This window comes from Diabrotica undecimpunctata, chromosome 5 (assembly GCF_040954645.1).
Source record: "Diabrotica undecimpunctata isolate CICGRU chromosome 5, icDiaUnde3, whole genome shotgun sequence".
NCBI classification, from domain to species: Eukaryota; Metazoa; Arthropoda; class Insecta; order Coleoptera; family Chrysomelidae; genus Diabrotica; species Diabrotica undecimpunctata.
The window spans coordinates 53913987-53938194 of NC_092807.1; the positions used below are offsets into that span (position 1 = coordinate 53913987).

At 31.8% G+C, this 24208-nt stretch overlaps 1 protein-coding gene across 1 annotated transcript in view; it reads left to right on the forward strand.

Annotated features, from left to right (window-relative positions):
- The first annotated feature begins 1197 nt into the window (after positions 1-1197).
- Positions 1198-24208, forward strand: part of LOC140440635 (uncharacterized) — a 47456-nt gene continuing 24445 nt past the window's right edge. The window contains exons 1-3 of the mRNA XM_072531005.1: positions 1198-1327; positions 14093-14156; positions 20088-20216. Coding sequence (XP_072387106.1) covers positions 1289-1327; positions 14093-14156; positions 20088-20216 — 232 coding nt within the window. The 5' untranslated portion in view covers positions 1198-1288. The remainder of the gene's footprint in view (positions 1328-14092; positions 14157-20087; positions 20217-24208) is intronic.

The following is a 24208-nucleotide window of genomic DNA, read 5'->3' on the forward strand; positions in this document are numbered from 1 at the left end:
TACCGAAAAACCCTTAACCCAAGCTGAGCTTGAGCAAATAATAAATAATTTGAGTAACATTGAAAATGACAATCAAAGCGATATAGAAATTAAAACTCTTGATGGCGATCGAGATCCCGATTTTGTGCTAGAAGAGAACAGTTCATCAGAAAATAAAGAACATATTAATGTAGATGTTGAGATATAAATTGACAAAACAAGAAAGGCGTAAAATAAATAAGTTATCGTATAACACGTTTTGTGTAGCACTGTTGGTACAATTTTGTCTTTTAAATAACAAGTACAAAATAACAAACACATAAATAAACAAAAAACTGTCGACTAACTCTGATTACTTCAGACTGAGTGCCTCGCCAAGCTGCCGGCACTGCCAGCTAATAATAAAACCATCGGATAATTAGAAATTAAAAAACAATACATAATATTCAAATATGTAACGGAAAATACTACGTGTGGTCCTCCAGGGACACCACTAATCAAAATGCAGTTTTCGTGGATGGTAATTATTGAAACTTGATGGAAGGTATTAAAAGTTGTGTAAAAGTCTTCAAAACTGAGCTATACAAAATTTCAGGGATACAATTGGCTATTATTTAACTAAAAGTTACAAAATATGGTTCTGAGGTCCCAAAAGAACCCCACGTCGTTAAAGTTGTTTATGGGTTAAACAAAATTCTCATTGGAATTGACAATAAATTTTTGTTGACGCTGTTTTTTCCTGTAGTATACTCGTACATCGTAAAGTTGCCTTTTATGAACGGTTAAGATACTCGAAGTAGGTTTTTGATTTGACGATATCAAAAACTTCTCAGAATTATTTTAATAGTTCTTATGATCTTACTATAAACTGTTTACTTCAAAATTATAGTTGCGAAAATGAAATAATTTTGTCTAATTATAAATCTTTACTTTTTGTTGTTGATATTTTATTATTCCTGGTTTATAACTTGCAGATTAGGATATATCGTCTTTTGAGCATATTTGTCTTATTACAAGATAAAACACACTTACCACTATTTAGTGTATTTCCTTTATAATAAGCAATCTAACTTTGAATTATATATGTAAGATAATAATTAAAATTGCCTTTAGTTTTACTGTTCTGTCGATGACCTTTGCAACCATTACACCATAAATTGTAATTTAGTATATTGGATAACAATAAATAAACAATAAAATTCTAAATATGATTCCAAATTTATCAAAAATTGAATAGTAAGGCGATAACCTCAACCTTTTATAAATATGGGTTAAAATAATTTAACATTAGTAAAATAATTTAGTGACAATGAGAATAACAATTTTATTTCTTGTCCTTTCTATAGCTGTAAGTATTCTTATATTTAATGTATCTTATCATTGTGTTGTCAATAATTACAGCCAGAGTCATAGCCAATATTCGAAACCAATAGGTACTAAAAGAAGAAAAAGAAGATCATTGTGTTGCCTACTTCAAACATACATACCTATTTGTAATATCATATTGTCTCTTCAGTCTTAACTCTCTGGAAGGTATGTAGTGGTCATCGCGACATAATGTAGGGTCAATTTCCATAGATGTCTGCCTCTGTCCATTTATTTTAGTCGTGTATTTCAGTAGCATAGGTTTTCCTTTTTACAATTGTCTTAGTGTTAAAAATTTACCTTACTGTAAGAAATTTTAATATCTCTGAATATTTGGTAGTTTTGTCTACAGCAATATTTGACATCTATGTTTTGTCTGCACGTGCAGTGATTAAGTTTGTATTAATTTACTAATACCAGATACAACTAGGAGTTTACAGCATCAAACCGGTCGTTCTTGATTATGTATGAATAATTGTTGTAGTGCCTGTCTATTATTCAACATATTTGACTTTCCAATTTAAATTTTTACTAATTACAGACCAAATATTTTATTTTCATTTTTCACTAGTCGTATGAGACTAACTACCTTTTTTTAAATATTCGCAAAAAAGTTCTCTCATTATATAATAAATAGTTTTGGAAACAATATAAATCCTTGCATAATACCTAATTTTGGGTGAAATTTATTTGACAATATGCTAAGCCCTTTTACTGATTTGGTATGTGTATGTGTATAGCCCACTTATAAGTATTTTAGTCCAGCAAACAAAAAATTAACTGTAAAGTAATTTGTTTCAGAACGAATCCTTGAAAAAATTGAAGTTTTGGTATGAAAATATGGATTTATGTAGAAGTATTAGTTTAAAATAACAACATCATTGTTTAAACATTAATTTTATAGCAAAAACCACCAAAAATTACTATTTTTCATTTTTTCATTGCTTCTTTTCTATTTAGAAGTTTTCATTTTGTTTATTTTTGAACGGTTATGAAAAAACAATTGATTAGAGACCTTCTAAATTACACGTGGTAAATAATTTATTTAAACATTTGCGAAAAACTGCAAAAACTTGTAGGAGCAATAAACAAAAAAAAAGCAAAAATAATAACAAAAGTATACACATAAATATTCTTACAACATTAAGGTATAGAACAGAAATCTCATGAAAAAGCTGCAGCGTGCAGAGAGAGAAAGTATTCGGTCAGAAAAGAATGGAATTTATCCGAACATTACAAAACATTGTACTCGGTAGATATTAAATGGTATTAAATTATTAAATTAAATAATAAATTTTACAATGTTGTCAATATGTGGATGATTACGGTAATATTGAGTATTTTTAGTATGTATTTACAGTTTGTCCCAAAAAATTTTATTAAAATAAAGAAAAAGTTTATCTTACATTGAAAAAAACTATTCTTAATAAAAAGCTTAGCATAGAATGAAAACAAAAATAATGATTTTGATTAACATATAATATTTACCAAATAATAGACAATTATGATGTCATTCCAATACGATTAAGAGACTTTAATTTTAAAAGATCTTACTTGGAAAACTTCATTGTTTCACTGCTAAGTGTTTAACGTTTCAAAATAAATATTTAAATAAGGCAATATTAATACTATTTTTATTATCATTTTAATATTTTAAATTATTTTAAAAATAACAGTAACACATTCAAAAACAAGCAGACAAAAGAATCGCACACAGACAGCCGATACCAAATATATCGTATTGCAACGATAAGTTAAGCATTAAGATTGCAAAAACTGTTTATATGTTTTAAATATTATTTTTGTCAATTGACCAAAAAACTTAAAAATTCCCACTTAGATACTAAATATTACCAAATTGTTTAATTTTTAACTATTAACAAAAATGTAAAATATTATGACAAGTCGTGGCATGCTAAATTTTTCTATTACTGGCCTGTATTTTTAATACTTTGTCTAGAGAGAATATTTATTTTTATCGCGTCGAATGCGTATAAGTGTTTAATATACCCTTGTTCTTAAAAGAACTTTTTTGTAATAAATTATGTTTTGGGCTATATTATTCCATAAACGAAAACGTTTTCTTTTAAACCACTCTATTCAAGTATTAGTTATATATAATACCTCTTTAAGTTTTATTGGTTTTTAGTTAAAAACGTTCTCAAGCGTACCATTTTTTTATATTTCGAACTAAAGTACACATCCCCTTTCCAATAATTAATTAGCTTATGCCTAATTTATAAAAATCCAAAGTCCCATTTTAGTTGTCAGTTGCCAGTTAATATGTAAATGTCAATATGCATTCAGGCATACATGTTTGTTGTTGTTAACATCTAGAGGAACTCACTATTTTGTGAGTCCCTCTGGCAATTCACTTGTTGCCGCTAATATTCATTCACAAGCTTATTTTGTCACATTGAGGCCAACCACCATTAGTAATATTTTTGCCAAAGAGGTAAAAATACCGTATTTTCACATCTTAAAGACCGTCTGTTTATCTCTAGGCCTACGCTCCTATCATCACAGTTCAACAAATAAATGTTATTTTGTAACGTTAATTTAGGTAAAACGAAACAATGGCTAATGATTTTCGTTCAGATTGTAGTCAAAGATTCATTTGATTTTAATTTTTTTTTAAAAGATAATAAAATTTTGATTAAAGTATTTCCATATTGTCTACTAATTATAGTATATAAATGACTGCAATTTTTTAAAGTATAAGATTTTTAATGACAGTATGTGTCAATTTGTTTTATTATTAATATGTTTTTATTAATAGACATTTTTAAGTATAAAATAAACTATGTTTATTGTTTATTTTTATTTTAAATTCATGTTTATTAAACATTTTTTTGTGACGTATTATGTTATTTTTGGGTTGATACGGTATAAATTAATTGAATTTGTTGGAATAGAAGATAATATAATAATTTTTCTAAAGTATTTTATTAAATATATAACCTTTTCTTGCAGTTTATGGTTAAATATGTCAATTTTTATAGTTTTTGTCGATAATTTTCTAATTCGTGTACTGACGTGCCTTTTTTATTGAGACAAATGTTTGTTGGGATTATTTATTCTAGAGTTCGTTCATAAATTTCAGGTTAAAACTTATTGGCGCCCATTTTATTTTACAGTTTAGCTGTATTTAGTATTTCTCTTTTTCAAACTTTTGTATTTTGTTATCTAATTAATTGTTATCGCTTATTTATCTATTTTGATCTACACTTTTTTACCATCTATTTCCTTACCCATCCCATTGAAACTCCCTGACTTGAGCAACGTGGTTATCGGTAAGTAATGTGAACGAAAAGCTATCAAGTTTTGTCAGCTTTTTCGTGACAAAGTATGAATTTTATAGTCATACAATCTTTACGGATATCGCAGGCCGCAGTACATATTTATTTGCCAAAAATAGTGTTTAGATAACATAAATTATTTTCAATAAGATGTGTGGATGAAACCTTATTCTTCTAATAACAATATGTTCTTGCAAAGGTATAACTTTAATTATTTGATTAACCTTTAAAGTCACAAAAAAATTAAATAAAAATCATTCAAACTTGTTTTTTAATAAATTCACTGTATGAATACTATACATTATATTTGGTAGGTCCTGTTTTAATAAAATAATAGATTGAAAACTGTTGAGCAGCGCTTCATCATTAAAAAAATCCCATTCCGAATCACCGTATCTTAAATTAATAATCCATAATATTTCCTATTGTTGCTTGTTGAACCAAAAATTCTTGCTCGCATTTTTTTTGCATGGTTGCATCCCCTTTGCCACTTAGTAATAGGGAAAGCGGCGAAGAATAAAATTGTTCGCATAACTCTTTTATATTATTGATACTAATTGTTATATTTTTTAAAGCTACATATGATTTAAAGCTGGCCCAGACCAGCTCACATGGATTAACATCTGAGTGATATGAAGGTTATTTTAAAATTTTATGTCCATGTTTTATTGCGATCTTATCTATTGCATAACGAACATATGTTGGTTTATGCATTTTTACTGAATCGTACAGTTCCGCCTTTAGCATACTATTGTTTCTTGGGATATTTCTGGCCTCTAACCATTTTTTTATTAATTCCTAATTATGATCTTAATTGTGATATTCAATTAGGATAGATTAATTTGTTTATTATGATAAGGTGCATTATCTATTACTACAACACTTTGTGGAGGAAGACTGGGTCCCAAAATTGACATTCTCAGTAAAATTTAGCTTGATAAAGTAAGACTTCGTAAGATTTTTAGAGGTCAAATCTCTGAAGACTGGAGTAGGCAGTTACGTAAAATTTAATTAGATCTTTTATACGATGATGAGGTATTGTGCTCATGCGGATAATTTTCTTTAAACTCCATGATATAATATTAAATAACACTAATTTAGATATAAACTATTTTTTATATCACAATTATTTTCTTACCTTTACAGTTTTTAATTTTAACACAGAGCTTTGAAAAGAACTTTTGCATAAAATAAGTTAAACTAAAACAATTAAAACAGAATACACAAATACAAAACGTAAAATTACAAAATTAAATTTAAATACCGCGAGTAAAAGAAACAATGCAACAGTGTAAAAATATTCAGCACATCACTGCATAACGTTTACTGCACGAATGGCTTTGCTCGACCCCCACTTTCCAATTTGTTTCTGCGAGTTGACTTTTTAATTTCACGAAATATTTTTTGTTAAAAAATTATTTATTTAAAAGTTATTCCAAGTGTTTAGTCGAAAGTTGTTTATTTGATAATTTTTCGACTGTTCTAACAACCATTCAAATTTCGTCATTTTGTGTCATGTGGAACAATTTCACCCAATCATGTCAACATTAGACTGATAATTGCATTCAGTGCAATTTTCAATCCCTATGACAACACGATCGAGTTTGACAACTTCATCCAAATAAATTTCAAAATGTCACGTTTCGGCAATGAGAATGTTCAAAGTATAAATGCGCTAATCAAAGAAAAAAATCCCAGAAATACAACCTACAGTCACAAATATATTTAGGGAATATTCATGGAATTTTGCTGAGGACGAGAATATAAGTTGAATGAACATAGAAGCTTAGAAGAATTGGCGTTGATACTAAAAGATTGGGCCGTCAATATGAGAAAGAAAAACGGGGACGAATTCAAAGAGGCAACGGTAAAGACAATGTGAAACGTTTCGTGCAAACTATTGCAAGAAAAGTACTATAATGATTGACCCGTTTAACAATACAGTGTTTAAACCAGCCCGAGCTGCCCGCGATGCAATCAGGAAGAAACTACAAGCAGATCCATGTAAACGTAAGGCCAGTTCAGTTTCGTTAAATGGGTCTGAAATTAACAAAATAATATTGCTTTGGGATGAAGATACCCCTGAAGGTCTTATGCGTAAATTTTACCATATTGCTGCTGTATAATTAGCGTGGCGAGGAGGAGAGGCAGTTGCTTGTCTGGTGGATTTTTTTCAAATCGAGAAAAATAACGATGACACTCCAACAAATCGCATTGAATACAATCCGGTATTCAGTAAAACGTGCCAAGGTGGTTCTAAAAGCTGTGCAAGTAGTAAATGGTTGGTTATCAATAGTGAAAGACAAAGATACCCTGTACGTCTTTTTCATAAACTGATATCAAAACGAGGCGACAATATTACCTCACCCCGACTGTTCTTAAAACCAAATCGACACTGGAAAAATGAAACTGACAAATGGTACGATAATGTACTTGTTGGAAGAAATACAATGAATGGATGGACTAAATCTTCTGATGAAGCAATTGGCTTGAATGTAAAGGAGAAAAAGATAACAAATCACTCGAATAAATCAACTGCTGTTAGCGAGTTAGCAAAAAGCGGTGTAGAAGAACAATAATTGCTAAAAATTACTGGTCATGGCAATCAGAATTCTATAAAACCATACTTGAATCTCTATCAGGAACAGCACAACAAGATTATAAATATTATGCGTGATAATAGATCTTCTATAGTACAGAACAGCAACGAATCTAATGTTAACGTAAATTTTATTAACTGTACTTTCAATAAATAAATGTTTCGTTACGTTGAGTTATGATTTTTTTTTTCGAAAAATTATCCACCAAATATCCCTCGGACATTGATGAATGCCTCATAATTTCATGACAAATTTCTCAAGCTCGTTGCTTGGTAACAGCACTCAGCCTTCAGCTTAGTGCTGTTACCAACGAACGAGCTTTCGATTGTTATGAAATGATCTCGTCTGTTATCAATGTCCTGGGAATATTACAACTGATAATAAAAAGGCGGTTGTTTTCGTCACTTTAGGACACCTTATAAAATCTAATTTTGTTCGTTTTTATTTATGTTTTCAAGATATGTAAGTAGTACTTCGGCAGTAAAAAGGTAGTAAACTTATTGGAGAAAATCTTTATAGTGCTACCTTCAAGTCAACTGAGTAAATGTTACGTGAGTACCAAAAATCACTTTATAGTATTTATATTAATATTAATATAACCTATAACGTTCCGAAGAAATAGAAACAAATCCAATTTTGGGTCAAAATCCACACCGGTTTTCGAACCGGTGATAGGGCCGGACTTATAATTAATCAACCATGACTTCGAATAAAACTATGAAGACTACTCACACTTCATCTCACGTCTCATATTCCAGTGTTGTCTACACATTTAAAGATGCAACAAAAGAACAAGCTATAATTCTTTCCAGTATTAAAGGAACTAAAGTTCATGACTATATCATCGCCGTTGGTTCACTAGTTGGTCCACGTAACGTATCCTTCGCTTCCAGAATTGCCAAAAATAGAATATGTCTATATCTATCATCTAAAAATGCAGTCGATTCACTACTACATTCCCACAAATATGTTAATATAAAAGAAACTCAAGTAGAAATAAGAAGACTTATCTCTCCAGCTCAAAGACTAGTCATATCAAATGTTTGTCCTACTGTTCCAAACTCGTTAATTGAACAAGAACTACATCAGATGGGTATAAACTTAGTCTCAAAAATAACTTTTCTTTCTAAGAGTAGGTATCATGTCGAGTTTTAGAAGGCAAATATTTATTACACATTTAGACAATATATCTATTCCTGATTCTTTCATTATCTCTTATGATAATACCAATTATCGTTTATACCTTTCTATAGAAGGATTTAACTGTACAAAATGCAAGATTATTGGTCATCAGGAAGCTGAATGCTCTAACCAAGCAAACCCCACTACTTCTAATGTATACTCAGAAACTTCTCGAAACATATTACCTACAGTAAATACATCTAATAACCAAACAGAACTACAAAGTTCTGACAAAGCTAATTCATCCACTGCTAGTGCATACCCAGAAACTTTTCAAAACACATTAATTACAATAAAATTCTTTAATAACCAAACAGAACAAATTATGGAAACTGACAATAACCTGACAGGATCCATAAGTAATAGAAGTGAAACATCTTCCTTAAAAACTCCAACATCATCAACCTCAAACAACATCAGAAATCCTAGTCCAGTAGAAATAACACCAAATCCAATTAATACAAACGTCCCTAATCAACTAAAAAGGTTCATCTCATCTTCTCAGACACTAACGAAAATACCCCACAGACCGATTCACAGATATTTACTTCTCCAGTAGTAAGCAAACCAAAAAAAAAGTCAAAAAAGTCAACCAGAAATTCCCGCGAAGAACTTTTACTTTCACTAGAGTCAATTAAAGACAAAATAGAAAACAGATCACCACCGTTTATCCTAAATTATAATGAAATATGTAACTTTCTAGAAAATACAATATATGCCAAACACCCTGAATTATTTTCAAAAGATTACTGGAATGAAACTACCGAGCTAATTGAGATCCTTAATTTTGTTCACGTTTATACCCACAATTCAAAATTAAAAAATAATATAACTAGATTTAAAAAGAAACTAAAGCCCAATAATATCTCTTCCACAGAAGAAACAAATGAACAATTATCTCAGGCAGAATTCTAACATGTTCAATTCCTTTATTTTACAGTGGAATCTTAATGGGTTTTATACCCATTTGGAACAGTTAAAACTATTAATAAATGAATTATGCCCAAAGACCTTATGTCTTCAAGAAACTCATTTTAAACAAGTTAATATAAATCTTCGAAATTATCAATGTTTTTCAAAACACAGAGTAGCACAACAGGCCAGTGGCGGAGTAGCTATCTTCATGCTCTAACCCACTGACTGTGAAAAACATCCTGCTTGATTGTCCACAATTCAAGGAAAAAAGAAGATCCCACGGATTCACAGATGATGATCTCAAGACAGTTCTCACCAAAAAAATTTCGACAGTGTTAAGCTATTTAAAAGACATCAAGTTATTCAATTTTATTTAATGTAATATTTCATGTATTTGTTATATCCACTAATAACCCTGCGCGGTTGATGTGGTTTTGTGTTTAAAGTAAAAAAAAATGACTAACCAAAATTAAGTTAAAATAATGGCCTATTTGTTGATATTTTCTTTAATAACTTTGCTAGAATCGAATATGAATTAATGCTATTTCGGTATTCGTTTAGCTGACATTTTTTGAAAGATAAAAAAAATATATTTTAAAACTTTTTTTAAACTATCTCGTACGGTTATTATATTTTTATTTTATAAATAACGAGATTTTTTAATCCGTTGTATATTATTATAATTGGCATAACAACTTTTATAAATTTTAAAAGTTTTAAGTTTATAATCTTAATAGTTATGTCACAATTTTATACTTAAAATCATTTCTTCGTTTACTAGAAGCAATAAATCTTGAAGCTGCTGCTTCACCAACGATGCGTGATGTCGCAGTGAGTTCTTTCTTGCAAATTAGTCAGATTTCCTCTCTACCGTCGTTAAATGAGCCAGGGCTCCCACATTCAGCAACATCCATAGTGAATAACGGCATGAAAAATATATTTATAAGATCGATTTATAACGTTTAAAATTAAAAATTGTTATAATAATTAAATGAAAAATTATTGAATTATAAACAGTGGTTAAAAATTTTTACCAAAAATGAAAATAAAAAGAACTTCGACACATTAGTGTTATCTGACGAATGCAATTTATAATATTAAAGAAGTAATTTCGTTTTTGTATTTAAAAACTTTTTTGAAAAACAAATTAAATAAAAAAAATATTTTCAATAAATTTAATCACGTATTATTGTAGTTTTATTTAATTGGGCATTTTAATGATTAAAAAATTCTTATAGTGCATGAGCATCATACAACTTTTTTCTCTACATAATTTACCAATTTTTTATTAAATCTATTATTTAAAAATAATACTTACATATAAATAATAGCTCTTTAGAAAAAATAATTATTTTTCGCTTGTGTAATTAATAATCGGTGACAAAAAAACATATATTCAATGATGTCACAATCCTTAAAGCTTTACCACAGGCAGCGATCATAGAATGGTAAGAGTCAAACTAACATTAGACTTAATAACAGAAAGATACAAAATGAATAGGAAGAAATCCAACCCGATATGGAACGACCCAACTAATTTAAATAAATACCAAGACAATATCAATTGAAATCCCACAACAAAATGAATGCATAAATAATGTAAATACGCTAAACGAAAATATAGTAAAAGCTATTCGAGAAGATATATATAGCTATCAATTAGCTATTATGACATGGGGAGCAGAAACTCTCACTCTCACAAAAACAACAACACTAAAAATGCGAGTGGCACAAAAGCGCATGGAAAGATCGATTCTCAGGGGAGACCTATGTTGAGCAGTGAACAGAAGGGGTTGCGTGATGATGATGAATACGCAAGTTAATTATTATAATAACAGTAATTATTATAAAATTATTAAAAATAAACTTTATAACATATTAATATGTGGAATAGCCGAACATATAATACGATGTTATACTAATAATAATTAATGTAAGGATTTTTAGGGTTTCTTGTACAATAAAAATTCCGATGATTTGAAAAAGCTATATAATAGTGTTTCTTTTACAAAAGCTCAACGTTAACTCACTAAATTAATATAATTCGAATACTGTCTTTTTGTATTCTATTCACATCTGTGTAAACCAAAATCTATACAAAACGGTTAGATCACTCAGGTCACTGATTCATCTTACTTAAATGGCCACATGTTGGGGTTTAAAAATCATATTACGGCTCCTCCAGAGACGCAGCATCAGAGGTTGGTTTGTTACAACTTCTTGTTTAGCGCGTATTAAATAATAATACACAATACAAAATAAACATCTCTATCCACGTGCACAGTGCACACTCTATATTCCAACGTCTACTTTTCAACTGTTTCTCAAGTGTGTCTACTACAAAACTGATTTATTTATAATTTTTCGAAATAGCCCATGTATACGGTGCGTATTTTTGGTGTTGTGTTGTTTATGTCTGTGTATTCTGTGAGTTTGCGCTTGGACACGGTTATGTGACTGTAATCTGTGATGGGTTGCAGATCCTCTTCCCATTCCCTTATGTTGGGAATAGGACCTGTTGTGTAGAGGATGGCTTGGTTTTCGGATGATTTAATTTCTAGGTTGAAAGGAATGTCTCCGAGAAGGTTGTGGTTATTAAGGATCATCATCATCTTTGGCTCGACAATCCTCTGTGGATCTTGGCCTGCTCTAAGATTCGTCGCCATTCTGTTCGGTTTCTGGCAACATGTTGCCATCTTCTGATTTTTAATATCCGTAAGTCGGTTTCAATTCAATCTAACCACCTAATTCGCGGTCGGCCTTTGCTTCTTCTTCCTAAAGGTGTTCCTGTAGTTAGCTTTTTAGCAATCGTAATTTCTGGCATTCGTATTATGTGTCCGGCCCATCTAAGTCGCTGTGTTTTAATAAACGTTATGGTATCTGGCTCATCAAAGAGCTGATACAATTTAAAATTATATCTTCTGCGCCACTGCCCTTGGTCGTTTATAGCTCCAAATATTTTGCGGAGTATTTTACGCTCAAATATTCCCAAAAGTCTTTTATCTTTCTGCGTTAGAGTCCATGTTTCTGCTCCATATGTAAGAACCGGCCTCAGCAATGTTTTGTATATAATAATTTTAGTTCTTCTTTGAATGTTTCTTGAGTGGAAATGCTTTTGGAGTCCATAGTACGCCCTATTTGTAAGATTTATTCGTCTTTTGATGTCTTCGCTTGTTTTATTGGTAGCAGTCAATAGCGACCCAAGGTATGTGAAGTTGTAAACACATCCAAAGCTATGACTTCCAAAGACTGTTTCTCGTTCCTCATTTGCTATCGGATCCTTTGTAACCAACATGTTCTTGGTTTTGTCTTCGTTAATGACTAGACCGACCTGTTTCGCAGCTGTTTCCAATTCTAGGAGATATTGCTCAACATCTCGCTTGCTACGCCCTATTATGTCAATGTCATCAGCATATGCTAAGACTTGTATCGATATATTGTAAATAGTACCGCCGTCCCTAATTCGTGTATCTCGGACTGCCTTTTCTAAGGCAATATTAAATAGGAGGCAAGCCAGAGCATCCCCTTGTCTGAGTCCAGCCTTTATCTCATAGGATCTAGAATTCTCTCCCTGTATTCTAACAGTGGCTTCTAAGTTAGACATTGTCATTCTCGTTAGTCAGATAAGTTTCTCTGGTATACCAAACTCATGCATTGATTGGTATAGCACTGTTCTCTTGACACTGTCGTATGCGGCCTTGAAGTCGACGAATAGGTGATGGGTTTCAATATTGAATTCTAATGTTTTCTCGAGAATCTGTCTTATTGAATTAATCTGGTCAATTTTTGATTTTTCTGGAGTGAATCCAGCTTGATATTTACCAACTATGCCCACTGGGTAAACTTGGTTATTAAGGATGCGGACAAATTTTCTCGGACTGGAAATTTTTTTGCGATTAGGGTGATGAAGTATTTGTTAGTGTGTTGTGTCTGTTTTGGAGTGATGTGTGTTGGTGTAGTATGTGTAGGTGTAATGTGGGTTGGTGTGTGTAATGTAATATGTTTTTGTTTGTGTAAGACTGAGTGATTTTGTTATTTGTGCTTGTATGTTTTGAATGCATGTGACGTGTTTGCTGGCCATTGCTTCGTGTCTATCTATAGTGATAGACACTTGTGATGTGTGTATCTGCTTATTTGTAACCTTTGTATACTTCCAAAGATCTATCTGTTGGCCAGAATCGGTATGGAAGGTTTCGGTGCGTCTGGGAAAAGTTTTTTGTATTCAGATGTTCGCAGATACAATGTAAGTTATTCCGGTGTTTTTTAATTTCAATAGCTGGTATATGTACTACAGAACAAAACCTTTTAAAAAAAGTCTATTATAGTTTTAGGTGACACCTCTACGAAATCGTAGTTCTCGAGTAAATAATGCTCAAATATAATAAACCTTACCCTACATAATCCGGGCAGTTGCACAGAACGTGTTCCGCTGTCTCGTTATCAGCCTGACAAAATTTGCAGTTCGCACTTTTTGTCGGTCCGAATATAATATTAGTAAATAAGTTATAAATAAATAGATACGAACGAATAAATTGAAAACATGACACTAAGAATACAGTTATGTGATTATCTGTAGATCATCTTATTAGTTAATTAAATGCATTACACAAATGAGATATAAAAAGGAACCAACACCCGCAAACATAGTCCTACATGTCCACTCAATAAACACACATAGACATAATGCAACATGCACGTCTACACCATACCGCATCTGTAAGCTGGATTAAAAATTATGCTTTATTGTTTTAGGGAACCTACGCCTTCACAGAGGATGAGACGAAACAAATTAGAAATATTTGTTTAAACAGAATTGGTATGAAAATCATAATAATTACATATAAGGCAACATAAGACAATATATCGTCGGTATACTGCGAAAACCAGGTAAATGTCGGAATACCGAAATCGAGAAAAAACGTTTTTAAACTTTAGTTTTTTATTGTGATTAAGCAGTCAGCTTGTTTTTGATATTAGGTATTCTAGTTAAAAATACATATATCTGAAATGATATTCTATCATTAGTTTGAAAAAGTTGAGACACCTATCTGACTAATCCTAAATTTAAGTTGGAAATGATATTACTTACCTGGTTTTACCTGTAAATCTAAATAAATCAATTACTCTTCAAATAACATATTTAACACAAATATAAGTATAATATTTTCCAGTTTTGTGATGGAGATATAAGGCTTTTACTAGGTAATAGCAATGTTTTAAGGTATTAGTCGATATTTATGACATTTAACTGGTTTTCCCTGAAAATTTTATTAACAGCTGTTTGTAGTTATAGTTATTATTTATATGAATGTGAATATTAAATATGTGGAATAAGGCACTGGAATTATGTAATGCAGATATTTGGGAGCAATGTGTCAGACCTAATGAAATTATCAAAAACCGGTATATCCGAGAGTATGGTGAATGTTGACATTCAAACAATTATAATAAATCCTGGTGATAGCTCAGATTCAGACCGTGAATCTGAGCTATCAGATTTTATTCAGTTTATTGTTATATAGTTACCCGATCTTTTATTTTAGTCTTGTTTGAAGGCATATTTGTTACTTTCTCTAAGAATATGCTATGGTATGGAGTGTTATCTATTATAATAATTGGGGATGGTTCAGACAAATTTTTTAATAGTTGGTTTGTAAACCACGATAAAAAATTTGCTTGATTCATTTCTTCATGGTAGTCCATTATAGCCGATTTAGAGGAAATATAGCCTGTGCACCCTTAATGAAGCCATTTTCATTACCAGCATGAAGAATAATATACCTACAAAAAAAATTATTTCAACACCTTCATGTTTTCAATATGATTACGGTTGTATATTATGGTGAATATAAATATATTACGGTTTTCCATCAGTTTTAATAAATTTTACACATATTTTATTCTCATCTTGCCATAAGCGACATATAGATCTATAGACCAAGTTTCATCTATAAAAACAGTTCTTCATGTTTACATTTTTTATATAATCTTAAAGTCTGCTCTTAGAGTCTGCTCTCTTCACAGCAATATGAGATTGTACCATCAGTTCTCGCCTTGAATCATATTTTAGCCATTTAAAACCAATGTCTTCCAGTACAATATTAAGTGGCATACGATAACCACTGAACAGATATTTTTCCTTCAATTGAATTCATAAATAGATCAAAGTCACATGAGTGACAAAAGAAAGAGTTGCAATTCTGACTTTTGGGTCACCAGAAAAAGACGAGTATTAGTAGGATTGTAGTTTTGATAACTCAATTTGTGAAAAATTTGGACTTGTGTCACTGTTTCACTAAAGTTGTGATATATTAAAAATATGAATTGTTTTTTATGTAATTCACTCGATAGTTTTGTATTTCTCAACAATAGGTAATATTAAATCTTCTTAACAATATTAACTTTGTTGTTGTGTCTTTTTTTAAATTTATTTATTCCCGTTCTATAATTATATTTATACTAGTAATATAAGTTCGGTATAAGGTTCAAGCTATTTAATGTTGAGTACATCAATCTTATCAATAGCGAAAAAGAATAAACAGTAATAAAAAAAAGAGTGTGTGTACTTAGTACACATGTAAGAATTTATACTTCTATTATATGATTTCAACGAAATAAATGTTTTAAACAGTTTTTTTTTTATTTAAATAATAAAGTAATTTTAATACTTACTATTTTCCAAAAAAGTCCTTAAAATAATACCAAAAATAAAAAAATAAAAAAGTAAGGCAACAACACGAGCTGTTCCATAGCTACGTGGTTCCATAGCCGTCACCCATCCAAATCTTAACCGCGTTCGACATTGCTGCTATGTGACAATAAAATAAAATTGATACAAAATTAATTATTTTAGCAGATTAATTTTTAATCTTCTTTTTATCATATTTTTATTAATCCTATTACCGACGAATACTAATCCAAATATACAAAAATTATAATAAATAATATATTTACTAAATTTAACTTTTATAAAATACATCCACCGGGATAATAACCATTTCGTAATTATTATATTGACAGTAGTAGGTGTCAGTGATAATTATCTACACATCGAAGTACGTTTCATTTAATATTTTGATTTAACTTGTGTGAAAGTGAATCATGGCGCACGGGAAAAGATAGAGTGGACGTACTATATAAGATACTTCGGGAGACAGTTGTAGTGTGCTGGATTAATGTTTTTTGTCCGTTTAAATTTGACTAAGGAACTCACCCTTTGTCTTAATCCATTAATGCCCACCGTATTTTATGTAATACGCGAGACACTGCTACATATTTCGCCATCTACTAGTCAGAAAAAAAAGTATAAATTAGCTGTTTTCCCAATATAGGTTACAGAGTAGATGATAGAAGGTAACTGTTAATCATAAAATGAGAAATTTATAACCGCTTGGCGGTGAAGAGTAATTAGTTTTGAGCCAAGATTTCTAAGGTTATATTATAGTACACCGTTTTCATTTTAGTAGAGTTTGTATGACTTTCTTGGCTTATTTTGAAAAATCTTTTGTACTGTTCAACTAAAAAGGCTTCTAAATATCGAATAGTGATATAAATAGTATTGAAATTTATACTGGTGAGTATTTTAAAGATCTTTTATTCTTGCGTATGATATATAATACGCTAGGCACTTGTGGTAACTAATCAATATTGTTTCTGTTTTAGAAAAAAATAACGAAAAAATATGATCCTAATAATCCCAAAGATGCAGAGGAATTGTTGAAAATATATGAGAGTTTAGAAGATGACGATACTTTGGCTAAGGAAATTGACCAGTGTGATGAAGTTCAACTCACGTTGTATTATCCAAATGATGGAAATGATTCTGACAGAGGTGATGCCGGAAGTGATGAGGAAAACCAGTTCAATTACACTTTTCAAAGTATTGGCCGAGGTACACTGTCTCAAAGCATGGATATTACAGCTGTTTCTAGAAAAAATACATCAATTAAGAAAACAGTGATGTCAAATACAACTGTGGCTAAAACTCACGAATCAGGTAAGAAAAGAAAAAGGGAGGTTGCAGAAATTTCACAAACTTCTGAAAACAGAAAAAAATCTATGAAAAGAATCGATCATAAGTGGGAAGAAAAAGAACTAGAGAAAGGAGCCATAAATGATGTTTTCAAAAATAATATAGAACCCCATATACTAAATGAATGGAGACAACAAAATTTGAAGCCAATCGATGTGTTTAAATTATTCTTTGATAAAAAATTTATGGACTATCTTTGCAAAGAAACGGTAAAGTATGCTTCACAAAAATCCTGCCCTTTCTCTTTGTCCGTTGATGATTTATATAAATACTTCGGCATCCTTATTCTCTCTAGATACCATCCACTGCCTTCTAGAAGAATGTATTGGGAATGTCGAGGGGACTCTCATTCACATCTAGTAAGTAATACTATGAGTCGAAACAGATTTGAACAAATTCATAGATTTTTACACTTTAACGATAATACGTTGTACCAACAAAGCAATAAAGCATTCAAAGTTCAACCCCTAATTGACCATCTAACTAAATAAACGTTTTCATCATTACCTCCAGCCAGTAACGGAAGTTTCTCAGTGGACGAAGCGATGGAGCCGTATTATGGGCATCATTCAATGAAGCAGTTTATCCGAGGAAAACCCATCCGTTACGGATATAAATTCTGGTGTGTTGCGACCAGTAAAGGTTACCTTGCAAAATTTCTTCCCTATACTGGAAGTGGAGATAAATTACAGAGCAACTCATTAGGAAGTTCCGTAACCAAAAAGCTGTGTATAGGGTTTTTACCACAAGAATCTGTTATCTATATTGATAATTTTTTTACATCTTTACCTTTACTGACAAGGTTGAGAGATGAAAAGATACACTGTATCGGCACAATTAGAAAAGACAGAATTGAAAAAGCCCCACTCAAAGAAGTAAAAAAAGAAATTCGTGGAACTTCCCACGCTCTATATAGCGAAGAACATCAGCTCACTCTTGTTCACTAGAATGACAATACTAAAGTTACTATGGCAACTAATATTTCAACTCCAGAAATATTTTACTATAGGAAACTGTAACAGATGATCCAGAAAAGACAGAAAAATTATAGCGGTCCCTCAACCAAACGTTGTGCAAATGTATAACAAGGGAATGGTTGGTGTAGACTTATTCGATAAGCTAAGAGGTTTCTATAGGATTCGAATTCGATCCAAAAAATTGTATTAGGCGATATTTAGATTTTACTTGAATAGAGCAATAGTCAACATGTGGCTTCTTCACCGCAACATTGAGGCAATTTCTTTTTAAGAATTTTACAGACGAATTTTGGAGGCCCTGCTGACAGCTCCAGATATTCCAACACCACGTGGAGTACGTCCAAAATCTTCAAAACAAGTTGCTGATGAAATTCGTTTGGATAATGTGGGTCATTTGGTGGACAAAATTGAAAAACAACGAGGGTGCGGCAAATGTGGCAAGTGTACCCAATATCGATGCATTAAATGTAATGTAGGACTTCATCCCGAGAAATGTTTTGTCAAATATCACACGTTGTAAATATTTTAAAATAAAACATATCTTATGAAATATTGTGTCCTTCATTGCCCAGCGTATGATATATCATACGTCAAAAAAAAAAGACAGTTACAAAGAAAAAAAACGTAAATTTTGCACATTTCTATTAAAAACAACCTCTTTTTATTTCATTCTGAAGTTTTGATTCAATTTTGATAATTTTTATAAAAATTTAATTTTGGGCATTAATGGGTTAATATCTTGTATATAAAATTTTAATAGAGGTGAAATAAGATATTATATTATATTAATTTTAAAGTGGCTCAGCACTACAAGTTTATTGGTTAATTTTTTTATTTATAATTGAACACTAATATATTAATCACTTTATGAACATGATTTTATCATTACAAATTTTTTAGTAGATTGATATAGTGTTTCAGTAAATCAGTAACTCGAAGTTGAAATCAGTAGATCTACTGAATGATCAATAGACCTTGTAACCCTGTGAGAGATAGTAATGGGCAACGTGTAGGCATCAAAACATGGCGGTCACATCTAAACTGGCTTCACTTTTCGAAGGTTTATTAAATGAGTGTTACCTGTCCTCTCTCTTTTCTTGTCTAAGAGGGCGAGTCATGCCAAGATTTGAATTTTTAAATAGTGAGTTTAGTGGGAGAGTAGGTTCTGTATAGTTTTGCCATCTGTAGCTTTTTCCTGATTCAGTACGATTATCTAAATTTCATCTAAATTCAATGCAAATTTTAATAATGCTATTGGTCCTATAAAACCTTTTTACAGAATATATTTTCAAAAACCGTCCACCTACTACGTTTACGACATTACTAACGCAAAATCAATGAGCATCAACCCGTATCGTATCTACTAAAAATAAATGCTTGCAGTTTCCACTATTAACATTTTAATGGTCGCTCTGTTACGTTTAGGATCACAGTCCAGTTATGCATGCGCTGATTGACACGTGTTTTATCTCTTTTCGTCCTGCATATCTTATACGCCTCCCAGGTATCGATATCGTTCCAAAAAGTTAACGATTTCACCATTCATTCACTATATGGACATCTATCTTAATAACCGAGTAATCAGCTTTTAAAATAAATAACCCACAATCTAGCATTTAAACTTAACATTTATTCATTTACAGTCTTGTAGATAGTAGGACATAGTTGTGCTTTAACTCTCAATTAGTATTTTTATATTACTCTTACAAATATGTAATATTTAAATATGTACTAGTAGGTAAGGAAGCCAATTTAAAGGGAAAACAAGGAGATCCAGGATATCCTGGTATACCGGGATTGCCAGCACCTCCAGGACCGCCAGGGCCAAAAGGAGAAAGAGCTAAAATTCCTAAATACGTGATGAGTGGTAAGAAATTTGGGTTTTTTAAATCAATCTTTTATTTCTTAAGCCTTAGTATAAGAATTTTTATTTATTTGCATTTTGTGTTTTATACTTGACTTTATGGAGTATACATTTCATCTATCTTGTACCAGTATATTGAATCTCATTCTTTGAAATGTCTCTCACTTTAGTCACTTCTTTTTTTATTTTTATTTTAACCTTTAAAATTTACGTTTAGGTTTTTTATTATTTGCATTTAATTAATATTTAGCTTTATAACTGCCAAAATAATTAAAAGTGATAATGCAATGGATATACACACAACCAAACTTATATGGAATCACCATGTATTTTAAACCAATATTTATTTCTTTCGAAGGAACTTGTTATTGTTGCGAAGAATAAAGGTTTTTACTAAAAATAAACAAACTAATAAAACAATCAGATTACACAGTCCGGCACGGTATAGATTATTTATTTTAGTTGTAAATTGAAAGAAAATAAATAAACTAACTTTTGCTTTTAAAAACGAAAATATGCCTTATGTGGGATTAACTGATGTGCAAATGGCAAAAGTTATTGGTCTTGTGGAGCAAGGAATGTCTCAGAGGGACATAAATGCAGTGGTAGGCGTAACACAAGGCGATGTGTCAAAAACCTATGCTAGGTATCAGGACTTAGGAGTAGCCAAAAAGTAACACGGCTTGCCACGATTATTTTATTGTCCAAGTAGCTGGAAGAAACTCAACAATTTCTCACCCGCAAATCCAAAAGCAGCTTTTAGAAGGTACAAGTGTGAGTGTTTGACGTGAAACGATAAGAAGAAGATTTCGTGCCCAAGGACTATACAGCAATAGATAGTGTTACGGGTTTCCGAGTTAACCATGCAGCACATGATTGATCGCCTAAATCGGTGTCTTCAGTACCAAAACTGGAAGATTGGAAATCGGTTCTTCTTCTTAGCCTTCTGTCGTCCATGTTTGGACATAGGCCTCTCCCAACTCCTTCCATCGGTCTCTATCCTGAGCAACATATTTCCAATTTGTTCCGGCTATTCTTTTAATATCATCAACCCATCTCATCTGTGGTCTTCCTCTTGGTCGTTTACTTTCGTAAGGTCTCCAATGTTGTATTGTAGTATTTCAACGTTGGTTTTTTGTCTAGCAGTGTAGCCCGCAAAGCTTCATTTAAGTTTGGCAATTTTTGTTGCTATGTCCTCGACTTTTGTTTTGGATCTTACCCAGTCGTTCCTCTTTTTATCTGACAGTCTTATATCTAACATTGCTCTTTCCATTGTTCTTTCTGTTGTGGCTAGTTTATTCACGTTTGCCTTGGTTAGGGTCCAGGTTTGACATCCATATGTCATGATAGGAAGGATGCATTGGTTGAACACTTTGCCCCTCAAGTATTGGGGTATTTTGTGGTTCTTAAGTATCCAACTTAGTTTTCCAAATCCTGCCCATGCTAGTCTTGCTCTTCTAGTAATTTCCGCACTTTGGTTCTCTTTGTCAAGTCTCAGGATTTGGCCTAGGTAGATATATTCCTGGATTTATTCTATCTCACTGCCATTTATAGTTATACGTCTGGGGTCATCTGTGTTTGTCATTGTTTTTGTTTTTTTCATATTGATTTTTAGACCGACGTATTGGGAGCTGGCTGCTAGTTTCCCCATCATAATTTGCAGTTCCTCGAATGTGATCGCTATAATCTCTACGTCGTCAGCGAATCTGAGGTGGTTTAACTTGTTATGCCATAGGTTGACCAATTTGTAGTTTTGAAGACGTCTTCTAGGGTTAGGTTGAAAAGCTTTGGCGATATTACGTCTCCTTGTCTCACTCCTCTCTTAATGGGGATGGAATTTGTATTTTCGTCTAGTTGTACGATCATAGTTACATTTTCATATATATTATGTATTAGTTGCCTATATCTCGAATCTATTCTACAATTATTAATAGCTTGTTCTATGGCCCACATCTCGATACTATCAAACGCCTTGTCATAGATGACGAAGGCAAGAAATACGGGTAGTTGGTATTCATTTGCCTTCTCTATCAATGTTCTCATTGTCAGCAGATGGTCTGATGTACTATATCCTTTGCGGAAGACAGCCTGTTCAACCCGTTGGTAATTGTCCATTTTGTAGGTTAACCGGTTGTTAACAATTCTCATAAATAGTTTGTATACTTGACTGAGCAACGATATAGGTCTATAATTATATAGATCACAGTTATCCCCTTTTTTGTGTAAGAGTATTACTAGACTCTCGTTTCAGTTTTTAGGGATCTTTCTATTATGGAGACATCTATTAAATAGCTCTGTTAGTACAGGGACTGTTAATGTCTTGTTTGTTTTCAAGAGCTCGGCAATTATACCGTCGTGTTCTCGAGCTTTATTATTTTTTAGCTCTTTTAAAGCTCTTTCTATTTCGAATCCTTTTATATGTGGTAGTACCTCTGATCCCACGTTTTTTATTTTTCTTTTGACGTTCTCCTTTGTTGTTTCATTAGGCTGGCCTTGCGAGCTGTACAAGGATGTGTAGAAGTCTTCGACAATATTTGTTATTTTATAACAAATATTGTCGAAGAACCAAATATGGTGTTTCTCTACCTTATTGTTAGCGTCTTTAATTTTGATGATTTTTTGAACTTCCAGTGCGGGTCTTAGACATTTGAAGCCTCTGTTGTTTTCAATGACTCGCTCTATTAAGTTCTCGTTCCATTTTTGTATGTCGCGTTTTAGTTCTTTTCTAATTGTTTCATTAAGTTCTCTGTATTCTTGAGTATGGCGTTTGTTTTGCGCTAGTAGTTGTCTTCTTTCCATCATTAGCTGTTTAGTTTCATTGCTTATTTTGTCTTCTTCAGTCCTTGTTTTCTTTGCGACCTGTAGTCCTGCTGCGAGAAGGTTTTTATTTAGGTTTTTATTAATCTCGTCAATTTGATCTTGATTATGTAAAGGATCAGATTTGAACTTATCCGCTAAGACCTCTAGCTCTAACTATACTATGGTCACTACCCGTTGTTACGTTGTTTATACGTTGTTTATTGTTGTGACGTCTTTAAATATTCCTTTGTTGTTTGAGAGAAAATAGTCTATTTCATTTTTGGTAGTTCCGTTAGATGCGACCCATGTCCACTTTCTGTTAGGTTTCTTTTTGTAGAAGGTATTCATAACATACATGTTTTCTTGTTCCAGGAATTTCATGAGTTTTTCTCCTCTTGTGTTTCTTGTGCCGAATCCAAAATTTTCAATCTTGTTTTCAGAGTCTTCAATCTTACTTCCAATTTTGGCGTTAAAGTCTCCCATTATTATTATTTTGGATTCTTTGTTGTTGTCTATAGCTATATATAGGAAATCGGCTAAATGTACTAATTTCAGACGAATCCAGGATTTGTGTAAAATCATATGGCCGATGAATTCGTGTACTTGGAAGGCAAGGAAGACAAGTAAAAATGAAAGCAGCCAGATCTGTTCACAGACATAAAGGAGCAAGTGTTATGTTCTGGGGAAGTAATATGGTCGGTGAAAAAACTCCTTTAATTTTCATTGAACATTTAATAATGTGATAGCTCGCAGGTATGTTGATTTGGTTCTAGAACATGTAGTTAGGCTCTGAAAAGTGCAGTGGGAAAAGAATTAATTTTCATGCATGATAATGCACCTCCACATACCAATAGAGTCACTACATACTTCCTTGAGGCACACGATATCACTATTCTGAAGTGGCCTGCTTAGCTCACCCTACCTTAATCGTATAGAGCATTTGTGGGATGTGCTTGAAAAAAGAATTGGACCTCGTCGGGATAATGCATAAAACACCGTACAGCTAATACAAGCTGCTCTTGAAGAAAGGAAACAGGCTACCACAATAAAATGTTGACAATTTGTTTAGGAGAATGTCCACGCGAATTCAAGCTTGCATAAGGTCTAGGGTTAGTAACACTGACTACTAAAAAAAAAAACATAAATAAATAAAAACAATTTGAACATCATTCCTTGTATTTTGTATGCTATTGACT